This window comes from Condylura cristata, unplaced genomic scaffold (genome assembly GCF_000260355.1).
Source record: "Condylura cristata isolate star-nosed mole 26May11 unplaced genomic scaffold, ConCri1.0 scaffold00005, whole genome shotgun sequence".
NCBI lineage: Eukaryota > Metazoa > Chordata > Mammalia > Eulipotyphla > Talpidae > Condylura > Condylura cristata.
In genome coordinates this window covers 54,018,457-54,033,057 of record NW_004567106.1, presented here as the reverse complement: position 1 = coordinate 54,033,057, position 14,601 = coordinate 54,018,457, and the positions used below count along the sequence as shown (strand labels likewise).

At 42.0% G+C, this 14,601-nt stretch overlaps 1 protein-coding gene across 1 annotated transcript in view; it reads left to right on the top strand.

Moving 5' to 3' along the window:
- Positions 1-934: 934 nt before the first annotated feature.
- TSPAN12 (tetraspanin 12) overlaps positions 935-14,601 on the top strand; it is a 66,085-nt gene continuing 52,418 nt past the window's right edge. Inside the window, exons 1-2 of the mRNA XM_004676976.2 lie at positions 935-1,068; positions 1,987-2,122. Coding sequence (XP_004677033.1) covers positions 2,057-2,122 — 66 coding nt within the window. The 5' untranslated portion in view covers positions 935-1,068; positions 1,987-2,056. The remainder of the gene's footprint in view (positions 1,069-1,986; positions 2,123-14,601) is intronic.

Here is a 14,601-nt window from a genome sequence, read left to right as displayed (position 1 = left end):
GGAAACTTGTAAATATAAGTATCAAAAATGTATACAAAGTATAGTATTGAATGATTTAAAAAGGAAGGTGCTTCAGAATAGTCTCCTTTGAGTAGACTGAGTAGACTAGATGTTTCCTGAACATCTAGTTTAGAAAATATTAAACTATTCATTATTGTCTAGACAATTCAAGATAAGTCATTCAGTTGTAACAAAAACAATCTTAGTGGTAGAAAATTTTGGATTACATATGGAAGTGTTTTAAAAAACGATTTCCTTCTATTCTGACTATCAGACAAACACGCTTACTCCAGTTGTTTACTTAAATGCTACTAATGCACTTTGTGGTGGGGGGGCAGCGCAAAAACTTTTTTTTTTTTTTTTTTAAATCTAGGAGGGCGACAAAGCAATAAGAAGGGTCACAGGGCACCATGTTAGTGACAAATCACAGGAGGTGGCTCCAGAGAGGTTGTGAAAACTAGTCTCTCGTTGCAGGAATTGGGTTGGGCCACTCCTTCACCCCCCTTCTCAAACGCAAATATTTTCATATAATAAAAGTCTGTTTCCTCATGGTTAAAACGCAGCCTCCGCTCCCCCAACACCACGGTTTTAAAGGGGGATTCTGCGCCGACTTTCAAACTCCGTAGGTTTCCTCTTTCTAGAGCGTGTGTTTTGACGCACGGTGTCCCCCCGGGAGCTCACGCCGGGTGAGGGGACAAGAAACACCCACTAAGGCTCCAACCCCCGCAGCCAGCGGCTGCGAGCATGCGCCGAGAGTTTGTGCAGCTGGCCCTGGCTGCCGCCGCTGCCTCGTCCGGACTTGGCGAGGACTTGGGAGGGACAGCGGCGCTGGGAGGTGGCTTAGCGGAGACTTTCCAGCAACTGCTGCCCGGGACTCCTTTTTTTTTTTTTTTCTTTTTCCCAGGAGGCGGCCGGCGGCTGGGGGAGAGGAAGAGCAGGAAGCGTCCCCAGCGTGAGCCAATGCAGCCCTGCGACTCCCCGGGAGGAGCGCCCCTGACCCGATGAGCCCCCGCGGTGCGTCTCCAGCTGTCCCCGAGCGGCAGTGGGGCCGGGAGCCTGGCGCCGACGGTGAGTGGCCGCGCGTCTCCAGTCTTTCCTGCCCGCGTCCCGCCTGCCCTCCGCACTGTGTGCTAAACTACTTAGGGGTTGGCTTCAGGGCTCCCCGCCGCCCGCGCTTCCCCCCGCGCCCTGCCGGGGGCGCGCGGACTTGGTGGCCGGGGTTGGGGGCCGCGCTCGGCTTTGTGCTCGGCGGGCGGGTCCGGGCGCAGGGTCGCGGCCGGGGCCGGGGGAGGGGTTCGGGAATGACTAGCCGGCGTCGGCACAGCTGCACCGGCCCCGATTCCCCGTTCCCTCCCCGCCCCCAGCCCCTGGCTAATCCATCATTCCCGGGTCGAAACATCATTTCTCACGTTCTCCCAGGGAAATCCAAGTTGCCAGGAGGAATCTCTGCTGAGCGCTGCCCCCCTCCAGCGGGACGCCCCGCTTTCACCCGGGAGCTGCGGGTCGGGTCGGGGCGCGTGTGCGCGCACACAGTTGCAGGTCCCAGTTCTGTCCTGGGACTCTCGCGCCCTTGGACTCTCAGGCCGTGCTTGTGCCGGCTCCGCGAGGTCCTGGGTTTGCTAATTTTCGAGACTGCTGGGAACAGGGCTGTCCCCGAGGAGGGTCGTGGACTGGGGGAGGTTGTACAAGACTCGTCAGAATGCAGAGGACCCCGCCGCGTGTCCCCTGAGAAGGGGCGTCTACCGTGAGCCTTCATTCATCCGGGAGTCAGTCTTTTCCCAACAGGTGTTATCTGAAGCCGATTTGGAACTTTTGAGAGTTTAGGTTACTGTTAAAACTTTTAACAAATGATTTCGGGGGAAGCAGCGTCTCTGTGAACTGGCTACGGAGCAGACCCTGGACCTAGCTGCTGGCGGAGGAGGGGTAGTGGCCTGGGGGTGGGGAGCGTGCTGGTGAGAAGTCCTGTGTTCTTCCCGGCCCCTGCAGATCGCGGCCACTTTGCTGTTAGGGGTAGGATGTGGTGAAAGGATGGGGCTTCTCCCTCCCCAAGCTCACAATGGCCAGAGAAGATTCCGTGAAGTGCCTTCGCTGCCTGCTGTACGCGCTGAATCTGCTCTTTTGGGTAAGTCAAGCAGTTCCACTGTACCAACAGGTGGGGACGGCTGGGCTCGGTTTGGTACGGCCACAGCGTCACGCGCCCAGGGCTGGGCTAAGCATTCATTAATTGCGTCCGATCACACCCTCTATTTCTCTGAGTAGATTTTGCCCATAAAATGCCTTTGATCTAGCTCTCGAGTTACATTTGTAATTAGAAAATAGAAATCCACCCCAGGACACTAGTGGCAGTAAAATTAGACTTGAAGTTAATCTGGGATATAAATAAGTGCACGTGCTTGTAGATAACAAAATCATGACATACTACAGAGGGAGCGTCTCCTCTTCAGGAATTTCTGATAGCCATGCAAGCCACAGATTGTTTCCTTACGTCATCCTAGCCTAGAAAATCTGTTGGAGCAAACAAGCTTACTGTGTTTGTAGGAATTCATACTCAGGATATCCTATCAAAAGACGATAGATTTTTCCAGGAGATTCCATACAGCCTGAAAAGGTGATTTTCATGTACTATTTCTAAGTTGGCAAAGTTTTAAGGAATTTTGTACGTGCTTTTGGAAAATCCCATAGTCATTTGAGGAAATAAAACACATAAAATTTAACAAGCTCTTGGAAATCTTTATGCCCTATGAGCTGGTGACTTGTTATGCTTTGCACCTAGGCATACATTTTTATTGTTATTAATAATCCCATTATTATTTAATAAAATTTATGAAGAAAACGTGGAAATTAAAGTTTGAATGCTATTTCAAGAAGTTGTCATGCTTAAGCACATTTGGGGTGTTAATTTTGTGCTTTACTAAATTTTACATTCAAAATCTTCTGCTAAAAATGTTAGTGCATAATTTTGTCTGACTGACCAGCCCTTTCCGCAGGTTTGTGTTCTCTAAGGGATTGCATTTTGGATGACTCCACTTTAAGGTGATCAATTAAGACTCACTTCATTAAGTCATCTGAATGATGTTTAAACTGGCAACATTATTTTTACTCAGCAATAGCTAAATTCATCCACTTGGAAATGCAGTATCACTGATCCTTTTGCAGTTTTTGATTCTAAAAGGCACATGTTATGTGGATTATTAAATTACCCGCTTAGTTTAAGGTATTCAGATTCTAACTTTGTTTCTTCAATATGAGTAGTAATTGTTATCCCTGCTTACTCATTAAGCACTTTTCTATTTTATGCTATTTAATTATAGACATCACTTTTTTTTTATAACTAAAAGAGAGTTTAGGGTGACCTGGTTGAACTCCCTTCAGATATGGATGAGAAAGTGTAGCCCCTCAGTGGTCAGTGACTTGCTGAATGCCTGAGAGCCAGGATGACAGCCCTAGGAGCAGAACTCAGTCCTCTTATCCCCAGGTAATGCCCTTATATGGACACTGAGTTTTGAATCCTTGAATTACTTAAACTTTTGTTGTTGTTGTTGTTCAATATAAGGGATCCCAAATCATTTAATAAATGTATTGTTCTTCTGTATAGCAAAATTTGTTTTAAAGCAAGTATTCCTTAACTCCCCTAGGTATGTAGTGTCTTTAAAGACGTCAAAAGGTTCTTTTTGTGGCTAACCTGCTCTTTAACTTTCTCATTTTCTGTGCACATGTTCTGATTTATTGTGATTGCTTTCATCTTTCTCCAACCTTCCTCTTTTCTCCAATGTTGCCTTCCCTCCAACAAAATAATCCATGTTAACTCCCTAGTATGTATCCCTGTTTTTCTTTACTACAAAGATATATGTTCATATGCCTGTCTACATACACCCATTCACGTAATTCATATATTCATTCCGCATATTTTTGCTACATTTTTTTTCACTTGGGTTAGAGATTCAGGAGTGAGATTGCTATGTTTAAAGATACGTATTGACTTTGATGACAAAACAGTTAATGTTTATATAGCTCTTCACAAATTTGTCAAGAACATTTAGTTCTTTAGGCTCCTCTATAAAGTAGGAAAGAAAGTTGCTATTTTGAAGAGTTTTATGAGGATTAGAGTTAACATATATGTATATATATATATTCATGTGTGTGTGTATATATGTATATACACACACATATATACCCTTAGAATGGAGACAAGACAAGTGTTGGGATCTCCCTGGCACAATGGGTTAAAGCACCGCATTATGAAGCTCTTCAAAGCCAATACAGGAGTTCGGGATCCCTGCCCTGGAGGTGACCCACATGGCGAGGCAGACCCCTCCTGACCCACCTGCTGCTCCCCTCGGTAGTGTGTTTCAGTAGATCTGCCTGTTCTGCGCTCTACTCTGTCTCTCACCCATCACTCCTCTGGCCTGTACAGCAGTTCCATAAGCATAAATAAATAAATCTTAAAAAAAAAAAAAGAATGGAGGCAAATGTTATCTATAAAGCAGTATAGATTAATGATCATTAAATAACCATAAGGTATTTGCTGCTATCTTGGTGGTATTACAGCACTTTTTAATTTTTCTCAGTTTGAAAAACTATGAATATCTCAGTTTTATTCTATTTCTTTTTCGTCCTTACTATCAGTGAGAAGGCTATTCTTCTGTCTTTATATATATTCATTGTGTCTCATTTCATGTCACTTCTGTTAAATAGTTCATATTTACAATTGGGATTTACCCTTTTGTCTACCTGTTGATAGCATTTGTAATGAAATAACTCTGCACTAATTAAACATGGTTTTATATGTTCTTCTTAATAGAATCTTTCTTTACAATTTTACATGTTCTGTTACAGTCTTGTGTTCTGACAGTTGTCTTTCTTTTCCTGTCTATGGTTTCTTTTTCCATATCAACTTTATGGCCTCTTTATTTTGTACAACAAAAAAATACCTGTCACGACTTTTGTTGAGACTGGAGGAAATGTCTTTGGGAAAACTGGCCTTGTTCTTTCAGAAGTGAGGCAAAGCTTGCAGGTCCTATGTCTCCTTACTGTGTCAGAAATAATTTTCTGCCTTGTGCTAGACACCTTCTTGGGTGCCAGGAAATAGATTTTCGAGTGCATGTGTGTATATTTGTGTGTTGTTTGATAAAAAGAAGTTACTCAGAGTTCAGTAACTTGTTATGAGGAACATAACAGGAATTGACAGTTCGTTGTTTTTTTCCTCCAAGGGCACTAGAAATGGGACTACTGAAAACAGTGATAAATTTATTTGCAGCAGAGAAGTAAACATCCTCAGTGGGAAGGGATTAGCTGTCCACCTGCTGATTCCACTGACTCTGGAGCTGTGCTTCCAGCCATCTTATGCATAAGAATCACCGGGGCATCTTGTTCAAATAAAAATTCTGATTCATTGTACTTGAGGTTCACTAGCGCGTCTGCATTTTTACAGAGTTCCTCTTAGTGAGGAAACGTTGGTTTGCAGCACTGATGTGATTTAGAGGTACAGGTTCACACCTGTAAGCTTTATGTTGCCATGCCCCCGCCAGGACCAAAGCACAGAGCCTCCACCATAGTCCACTGGGCCTTTCCCCCTGCTGCCTGCTTCCCCTACCCCTGCAGTCAGAGTCCAGGGGGTTATTTTTTATAGTGTTTATGATACTTCTAAATATTTTAATATTTTAAACATGTGAACCTAACAAATGAGGTGAACCCCATTTCTTAAACCAGACTTCATAGCAGACTGAGTATGCAGAAGGGATACTGTTCTCTCTACTTTTACAAGGTTGGGAAACTTACCTTAACACTCTGTGAGAACCAGGAGCTGTATCCTTTCCCTCTTCACCTGACATTTTATTTTTAAAGATTTGCTTATTTATGCCTGTAAGAACTGGGGCACAGGCCAGAGATGTGGGGAGGGTGGTGGTGATAGGATTCACCAAAGACAGAGTGGGGAACAGAACAGGCAGATGGAGTGAAACATACTGCTGAGGGGAGCAGCAGGTAGCACAGGAGAGGTCTGCTGCGCCATGTGGGTCACCTCACTGGCCAGGAATTGAACTTGTTCTGCAGTGGCTTCAGAGCGCTTCATAGTGTTGTGCTTTAACCCGTTGTGCCACCAGGAGGGCCCACCTCTAACATTTAAAATAGACTTTTCCTCTCTACTTCTACCACTCTGGTCCCCTCTCCCTTACTCAAGAATTTTCAGAGGGAAAAATTATTCTTCACAGGGAAAATGCTGAGGAACTAGTTCCTTTGTTTTGCAGCCCATTCCAGGAGTTGAAAATCAAACGGACTGAAAAGGTTTCTGAGTACTTACTATTTTCAAGTGTGAGGCAACACTCCCCAGCACCTTCAAGGTCACAAATGCACTGCATTCTTTGTATTGCTGTGGACCCAGTCACCATGGTCTGCCCAGTGTTGAATGGCACTGCCCACTGTGAGGAAGCATGACCCCGGTACCACTGCCCTGTGGTTGGCAGACATCCGGGACCTTCTATGTGCATCACGAGTGTGGTGGTTTATAATGAATAAGAACATGTGGGACTCAATGCCCCAGAGTAAACTGCCCTAAGAACTCTCTTGAAACCATGGTTCATCTTTTGGCTATGATGGAGCAAGAAAATGGTCTGTTTTGAATTCATATTTATCATGTTTTTTTTTTTCTATGAGATGACATGTTATTTAAATAAAGCAAGTGTCCCTCCATTCTAAAGACAACTTCTGTGACTTTATGATACAAGTGTTTGTGTTTCTTAGAGGTGACTTTCTGCTGTAAGCAATATGGTAAATATGGTTCTCTTTGGAATTTTTTTTAAAGGTTTATTTATTTATACACACAGAACTGGGGTACAGGCCAGAAGTACAGGGGCAGTCGGAGGATCTGCCAGAGATAGAGTGGCGAGCAGAACAGGTGGATCCCCTGAAATACACTGCTGAGGGGAACAGCGGGTGAGACAGAGGAGGTCTGCTGTGCCATGTGGGTCACCTCCCTGGCTGGGGATCAACTCAGTGCTGAAGTGGCTGTGGCTAGCTTCACAGTGCTGTGCTTTAACCTACTGTGCACCAGGGACAGTCTCTTGGGAAATTTCTGATATTAATGAACATTATTATTATTATTATTTTCTGATAATAAAATAAAGTATCTATATCTATAGTTTATAACTTCCTTTCCATCAGATGTCATTGCTGTCCTTACCCTTACTTAAGATAGTAGCAATTGAGTAAAACTACCCTGATTAAACACAAAGAGAAACTATTAAAAAAAAGCTTGAATAAAAGTGGGCCAGAAATCCAGTTCACATATCTGGGATCTATTCAATGTAGTGACACCACAGAAGTTCTAAGTTCTGATCCTTTTCTCTGGCCATCTCTAGTGAATCTAAATGTTTGACCCATGCAGACTCAAAAGAGATTCTTGGTAGATTCAAAAGCAGCTATTTAAATTCACTTAGCATTAAAATACAACTTTTAAGTTTGAGACCCCCTAAATTTATACTATGAAATCCTTTTTTTCTTGCCGAACAAAGATGGTCCACTGTATACTTAAGGAATGCCTTTAGGAGAAAAAAGGTTCTTTGCAGCACAATTACCGCAGACAAGGCCTGGGAACTCCCTCTCGTCTGTGCCCACTCAGAACAGTCACAAGAGGGACTGGAGAGTGGAGTGGATGGCCCAGAGATTGTCAGGATGAGATAGTTACCATTTTTTTTTACCTTCCATGCCCATAGAGTATCCAGGTGATGTATCAGGAAAATAGGTCAACTTTGAGAGTTAAGTTGAAGGGGGTATTTCTACTAATAGTTACTCCAGGACAACAGAGGCTAAAAGCAGGACTCTCCTGGCCAGAATAGTCTCCATATCTCCAGGGCATGTTATGATCTCTAAGACTAGTGAGAAGACCTCCAGGGTGTCATTGACTGATTAGCTCTAATTAATGGATGCTCAGGCTTAAGTGATACCCACAGGTAATCTCCAGAAGTCACTTTGACCTTCATGTTTTCACAGCAACAGTAAATATTGTTATCTGTTTACTTTCTTCCTGTTGCTCATCCCCTGATAAAAGCTGTCAACTGGCTAAAAGGCAGTGGGGATGTGGCATGGGATAGAACAAGGCGTGAGATAAACATGTTACTGGGAAGTACTTACACTGGGCTGCCAGCCAGCAGAGATTCAGAATTGATTTACCTTTACATTTCAATAAATAACTATTTGCACCCTGTTAAATAAATAAATAAATAAAGCAGAGAATTTTAAAGCACCTAGTGCAACGTTTCTATTTTCAAGATGAGCAAACAGAGGTTCCGAGAGTTTAAATTCCTTGTCCAAGTTTTCTTTAGAGACAGAACTGTAATTAAATTCTGGATCTCTCTTCTGCATTCTGCTTTTCACTAACAGATTGGACATAAAATGGAGAGTTCTGGGACATGATTTTAGACATCTGTCAGCCTTGAACAGAAACCATTTGTGTCACTGTCATCTAATATGAGACTATGTATCATATATGGCAGACAGTTGAAGGATATGAATGTCTGGTTTTTAACTATGACCTCACTATTTGTTGGAAACTGTAGATATACATTTCATAATAAATTTATGGAATGTGTATACACATAAAATACTGATTTAGAAAGGAACTTGACGCAATACTACTTCAAGAAAAAATATAATTTGCCTCCAATATGACAAATATCATATTTATAAATATTTGTTAAGAGCTAACATTTTCTGAATATTTGGCAAGATAGAATGCAGCAAATACACTGCTGAATACTTTTTAAATATATTCATATAAAATAATGCTTATGTTATTTTCTAAATATTTCCTTGAGCTACAAATGATATCTTCGCAATACTAGAAAAAATATGAAGAACTGTAAGTATAATTACATATGCCAACTACTATTCTGAAGGACTATTATTCCAAAGGAGTCCTGAATTGCTTACATAAGTTGGCCTTCATGATTTAATAACATCAGGATTAGTTACTGAGGTGAGCACATCTCATTTAACTTAGTTCCTTGCTATAGTATACATTATATTTGTTATGACTATTATTATCTCCTCAACCCCAGTGAGTAAAACCACTGTTGGAAATAAAACTTTTCAGACATTTAATGTGTCTGGAATTAATGTCATAATAAAAGGTAGTTTATTTGAAAAGTAGCTTTTTTACTCTAAGATAAGGCTTTGTGTTAATCTGATTTATTTTGGGATAGCGTTCTTATACACAGCTACAGTGCTTGGGTAGCTGTGGAAAAAAACAGTAGGGCCATGTAAAATGTGAAGTTTGTAGTTTAAAAGACTTACTAGCATACACTAGCCAGCTTTTGCCCTGGTCCCTAAATCTTTGATTTTGTAATTCAACAAGCAAACTTTCAGTGATAAAAACCTTAGTTCTTGTTAAATCACATCTTAATTTTGCTAACAGTTTCTACTAGTTTAACCATCAACTTGAAATCATCTCCCTTTAATTATTTTTCTCAGCATTCATCTGAGGCCTCTCAGTAGTCATCAAATGAGGCCAATCCAGGGCCCTTCCTGGTGGCACAATGGGTTAGGATGCAGCACTGCAAGCTAGCCACAGCCGCTTCAGTGCGAGTTCCATCCCCATCCCCAGAGATGAGCCACGTGGCTCAGCAGACTTCTCTTGACCAGTCCACTGCTCCCCTCAGCAGTGTACTTAGTCAGTTGACCTGTTTTGCTCCCCATTCTGTCTCTGGTGAAGCCTCTCACTGCCCCTGCACCTTTGGCCTGTAGACCCCAGCTCTGTACGCATAAATAAATAAATCTTAAAAAACAAAACAAAACAACTGGTCCTCAGTGATTAAAAAAAAATTAAGCCTCTCAACTGGGTCTGGCACTTTGCTCTGAGATAGGGCTATCTGTGAGAAGCTCTGATCTGTGCCCTCTAGTGGAGTGAGGTGGCTGGACAAAAATAGGCATTAAAATAGGTCTGTACAATAAAAACTGAGGAAGCTGAGAGAAAATCTTTACACTCCAGCTGATATTTGAGCTGGTTTTAAAGGATAAGGTTGCTGGGCTCGTGAGGAGAGGAAGACAGGAGCAGGACAGCATTCCAGGCAGGGCAGCCGCAGGATCAAAGACACTGAGTTTTGGGAGCTCTGAACAGCACCTTTTGCAGAAATGGACACAGAATTTTTGTCCTTTGAAAGGCGAATGTGTGTGGGAAGGTCCTGGCAGGAAACAGGTTGAAAAATTAGGTTAAAGAGTGACTGAGGAAGGCCTTCTGTGCCCTGCTAAAGAGTTTAAACTTTATTCTCTAGGGTGATCCAGGGGAAGTGGACATGAGCGTTAGGGCGAGAGTGTGGAGGAGCCATCCAGGACAGCTGCTGGAACTTTATAGCAGAGGGACTTGACATTTTATAAAGCTAACAGAGGAGTGGGATTGAGGTGGAATCTGTGAGCTAGAAAGTTCTAGTATAAGCTGCTTGGACTTGCCTGGCAAGATATTGAGGGCCTGAGTTAGCCAGAAGTGGCAGGAAAGAGGGAGGAATTCACCAAAGGGGTTCCACTTGAAACTAATTAAATGTAGGATGGAAGGAGAGGTTCAGACTGCCCAGCAAGCTGTTAGTTCATGATTGAAGTGCTGGTGATCCCCTTTATTGAAATGGAAAACATTAAGAGGGGCACACAGTCTTCAAGAGAAATGGAGATGAATGGGTTCAACTTTAGAGACGCCAACCAACGTTGAAAATGGCCCACTTGGCAGCTATATGACAGAGCTTTCCTGCCATCCATTTGTTAGACCCTCAAATGCCTAAAGATTCTATTTCTGACTTGATTTAGTGTGTGTCTAGGCTCTTAAACTACCTGAGAAAAAATGAGATAGCACTGTGGTAAAAGTGATTTGAGATAATATGATAATCTTAGTTTTTTTCCATCAGATATTCCATAAAGTAGGTACTTCTTATTATAACATTTTATATGTGAGGAAATAGGAGCATAGGAAAGATTAAATAATATACCCAAAGTCATATGCACAAAGAGGAACTGAGCTAGAATTCAGCTAAGGCTTTTTGATTCACGGTCAAGACCATAGGCCCTAAATGACCACTCGGAGTCCTTGTGATCTGGCTTCTGTCTGGCTTTCCATGCTCACCATGTACCAATCCCCTTCTTTAAATTTAATGATGCAGGCTTCCTCTCAGATTTTTGCTGTTCTTTCTGACTGGTATATTCTTTTCAACCTCCTCACTACTTAACTTGATATTATCCTTTTGTTATCAGTTCTCCTAGAGAAGTCCCTGTGACCCCATGGAATAAGGTAGTCAGCCCAAAAAGTTCCTTGTTGCAACTGGTATTATTCTTCCCTATAGCTGTTACAATTTGCAAGTGATTAATGTGTATCGCCTTCATTTCCTTTTACCATGGAACAGAGATGGCACCTGCTGTTGCCCATCACTGTGTCTGCAGCATATCACACAGTACCTGGCAAAGAGAAGCTGATGAACTCATGTTTTTTAAAGGGAAAGTTGACTCCCAGACCCAAACTCTCCTACCATACTAGAGATGTCTTGGCATATGCTATCGAAAAGAAATACAATTTTTTGTTATAAGTAAAGAACTATCTATCATGACTACCACTGATAATACATTATACAATACGAAGAATTCAATAATTTATTGACACCTGCCTCAGAGCTATGATATTGAAAATTGACTAAACAGCCTATAAGAAATTAGAACATGGAGAAACCAAGGTAAGTTATGACTTTGAAGAGCAATAAAGATAGGAGAAAATTATTTATAAATACAAAAGAATTTGAGATAATTAAATAAAATTACACATTAATAGACTTTGGTTTCCATTAAACTTGCAGAGCATTAGAGACCCACATATAGCCATGTAGAGGGAGAACACCCCGCCTAAGATGTAATCAAGTAGTCTGCAATCTTCTGCTAGTCCTGCATGCTTTAATAGGTTATGTTTTATTATTCAGGTGTGTGGAGGCCGACAGAGCAGAGGGCTGGCATTGAAAAGACAAGCTCATTGTGCTCACAGAGCTCAAGAGACGGGAGTGCACAGGAGTATGTGCTTACATTATGGTTTCATAAGAAGGGACAGGCAAGGTGGTGGCAGGTTTAGGAATGGCTAGTATGAATAATTTCAGCAAGCTCTGGGGCACAAAGGCTTTTCCTAGTGGCCTACACCTGCTTTGGGGTGACAAGAGCAGGTGTGTGGAGTAACCCAAGATGTTCTACCTCCATAAATATGGTTGGGGATGTGAGGTTCCAGGTGACTGGTTTGTATTAGAAAATGAAAAGCATGCCCCTCAAAGAAGGACTTCCTGATGGAAAGCAGGTAACCAGAGAGGTGGGAGGTCCAGGCCAGGTGACTCAAGCATGTTAGCAGTTTGTCCAAGCTAAGGTGTGTCCAGCTTATGTACGTAGAGCAGATGTTCGAGCATTAAGCGTATGGAAGTTAGAGGCATGGTTAATACACTGTAGCTGACCTGATGAGTAACTTTTATTAGCTTTACAATCTGTTCTTCATTCCCAGCAGAAATGAGGATAATAATAACTGGCCTAATTCTCTGAGCTGTGGTCTTAACCTTATTTAAGCCATTAATGCTTGAACCCCCATTTACCAAAGAATAAAGTTCAGAAACACAGACTGAGCTTGAGCCTATAGCCAGTTTCCCACTGTCCTCCTCCTCGCCCCTCCCTCGCTGTCCTTTTTAAAGGAACTGCAATGCTGTTCAGGGGAGTCTCTCCCTGTCTGTGAAATCACCAGGCTCGCTGCTAATCTTGGAAGGCAGTTAATGAGTAAGCCAGTGTTCTAAAGCCTGTAGGCTTTGCAGTTGAGCTCTGCCACTTAGAACCTGTGAGGGCATGAACAGGTTACTTTACCTTTCTGTGATTCATGCTATTTTTAAACAGTCTATGATTATTTATTTATATATTTATAAACATACTATTTATATATTTATTCTGTGCTCCTCAAGCGTCTCCACAATATGCTGTGTTTATGTGTGCACACACTAGATGCATGTGGACACGATCTTGTCTCTTACTGCATTTGCGTCTCTGAATCCACCATATTCGATACAAAGCAGATAACCCGTGATGAGTAAATGCTTGAAGCTGAATGATGGAAAAGTATATTCTGTAGCAGATTTTCCAGGCAGGTAACCACACTCTCTTTACCACAAAACCGTTTTCCAGAAAATGTGTTTCACGGCTACCCCTTGGATCAGTACACTCATCCCTACCTTGCTGACTCTGTGTCACAAGCAGACAAAGCTAAGCTGAAATATAAGATGATAACTGATGGTCATTAAGATGGCAAAGGTTATGAAAAGTTAAATTAAATTGAATTGCACTCTATTGTGCCTAAGGAGATAAGTCTAAGGCACATTTTAGAAAAGTTTTCATCAGAATGGGAAAGAATTAAAGGTGAACTCTCAGCTTTTAGAAGTTTCCTATCAAGTTTCATTTTGAACATGTCCTACATAGTTGCTTTAAAAAAAAAATTATGGAAAGTTTTAAATGTATACCAAAAATAGAGAGTACAGCATGATTAATTTCCAATAATCCATTTTTCAATTTCAACAGCTCTTAACTTCAGTTCCCATCTAACCCTCACACATGATTATTTAATATCCAACCACAGTATGTTATTCATAATTCTTCCATCTCTAAAAGATCAAGACCCTTTGAAAAATAACGTTAACACACTGTCACGCTAAAATAATAACTCCTTAGTATTCTTACGTATCCTAGTCATCCCATACATACATGTCTCTTTGTGGTTGGTTGCTTTGAATCCAAAGTTTAACCAAGTTAATATATAGCACTGGGTAACCTCTTAAATATCCTTTAATCTTTGAGAGTTTCTCCTCTCTAAAACTTTTCACTGATTTATCATTTTTTTTAAGATTTATTATATTTATGCATACAGAACTGGGGTACAGGACAGAGGTGCAGGGGCAATGAGAGGATTCACCCGAGACAGAGTGGGGAGCAGAACAGGCAGGTCGACGAAGTACACTGCTGAGGGGAGCAGCGGGTGGGTCAGGAGGGGTCTGCTGTGCCATGTGGTCACCTCCAGGGCAGGTAGGGATCGTATTCATGCTGAAGTGGCTCTAGCCTCTTAGTGCTTTGCTTTAATCCGCTGTGCTTTAACCTGCTGCACCACCAAGGAGGGCCCTGATTTATCATTTTTTAAATGAAGCAGCCAGTTTACTGCTCCAGTAAAATTTCCCATCTCGATTTTGCTGATTGCATTCCTGTGGTGGCATGTAGCACGTTTAGCACCCTTCTTGTATTCCCCGTAAACTAGAGCTGGAGGCTTGATTACATTCAGGTTTGACTTTTTGCTAAAAAGTTTAACTATGTATTTTTGTATACCTCAAATTGCATCACATCGAGGGACACTTTGAGTCTGGTTGTCTCTTTGGTGATCCTGAGACCAGTCAGTGTGGTCCCGTATTTTTCACCTGCCTGATGGCTCCATTCCATCAGCCTTTCATATCACGCAGTCTTTTCATATCACTCAGCCCTTAACTACAAGTCAGGACATCTCTGGAACCTATATATATATTTCTGATGGCTAGCCTCCACTCTCAGAGCAGATTTGAGCTCAGTAATTTTTTAAAA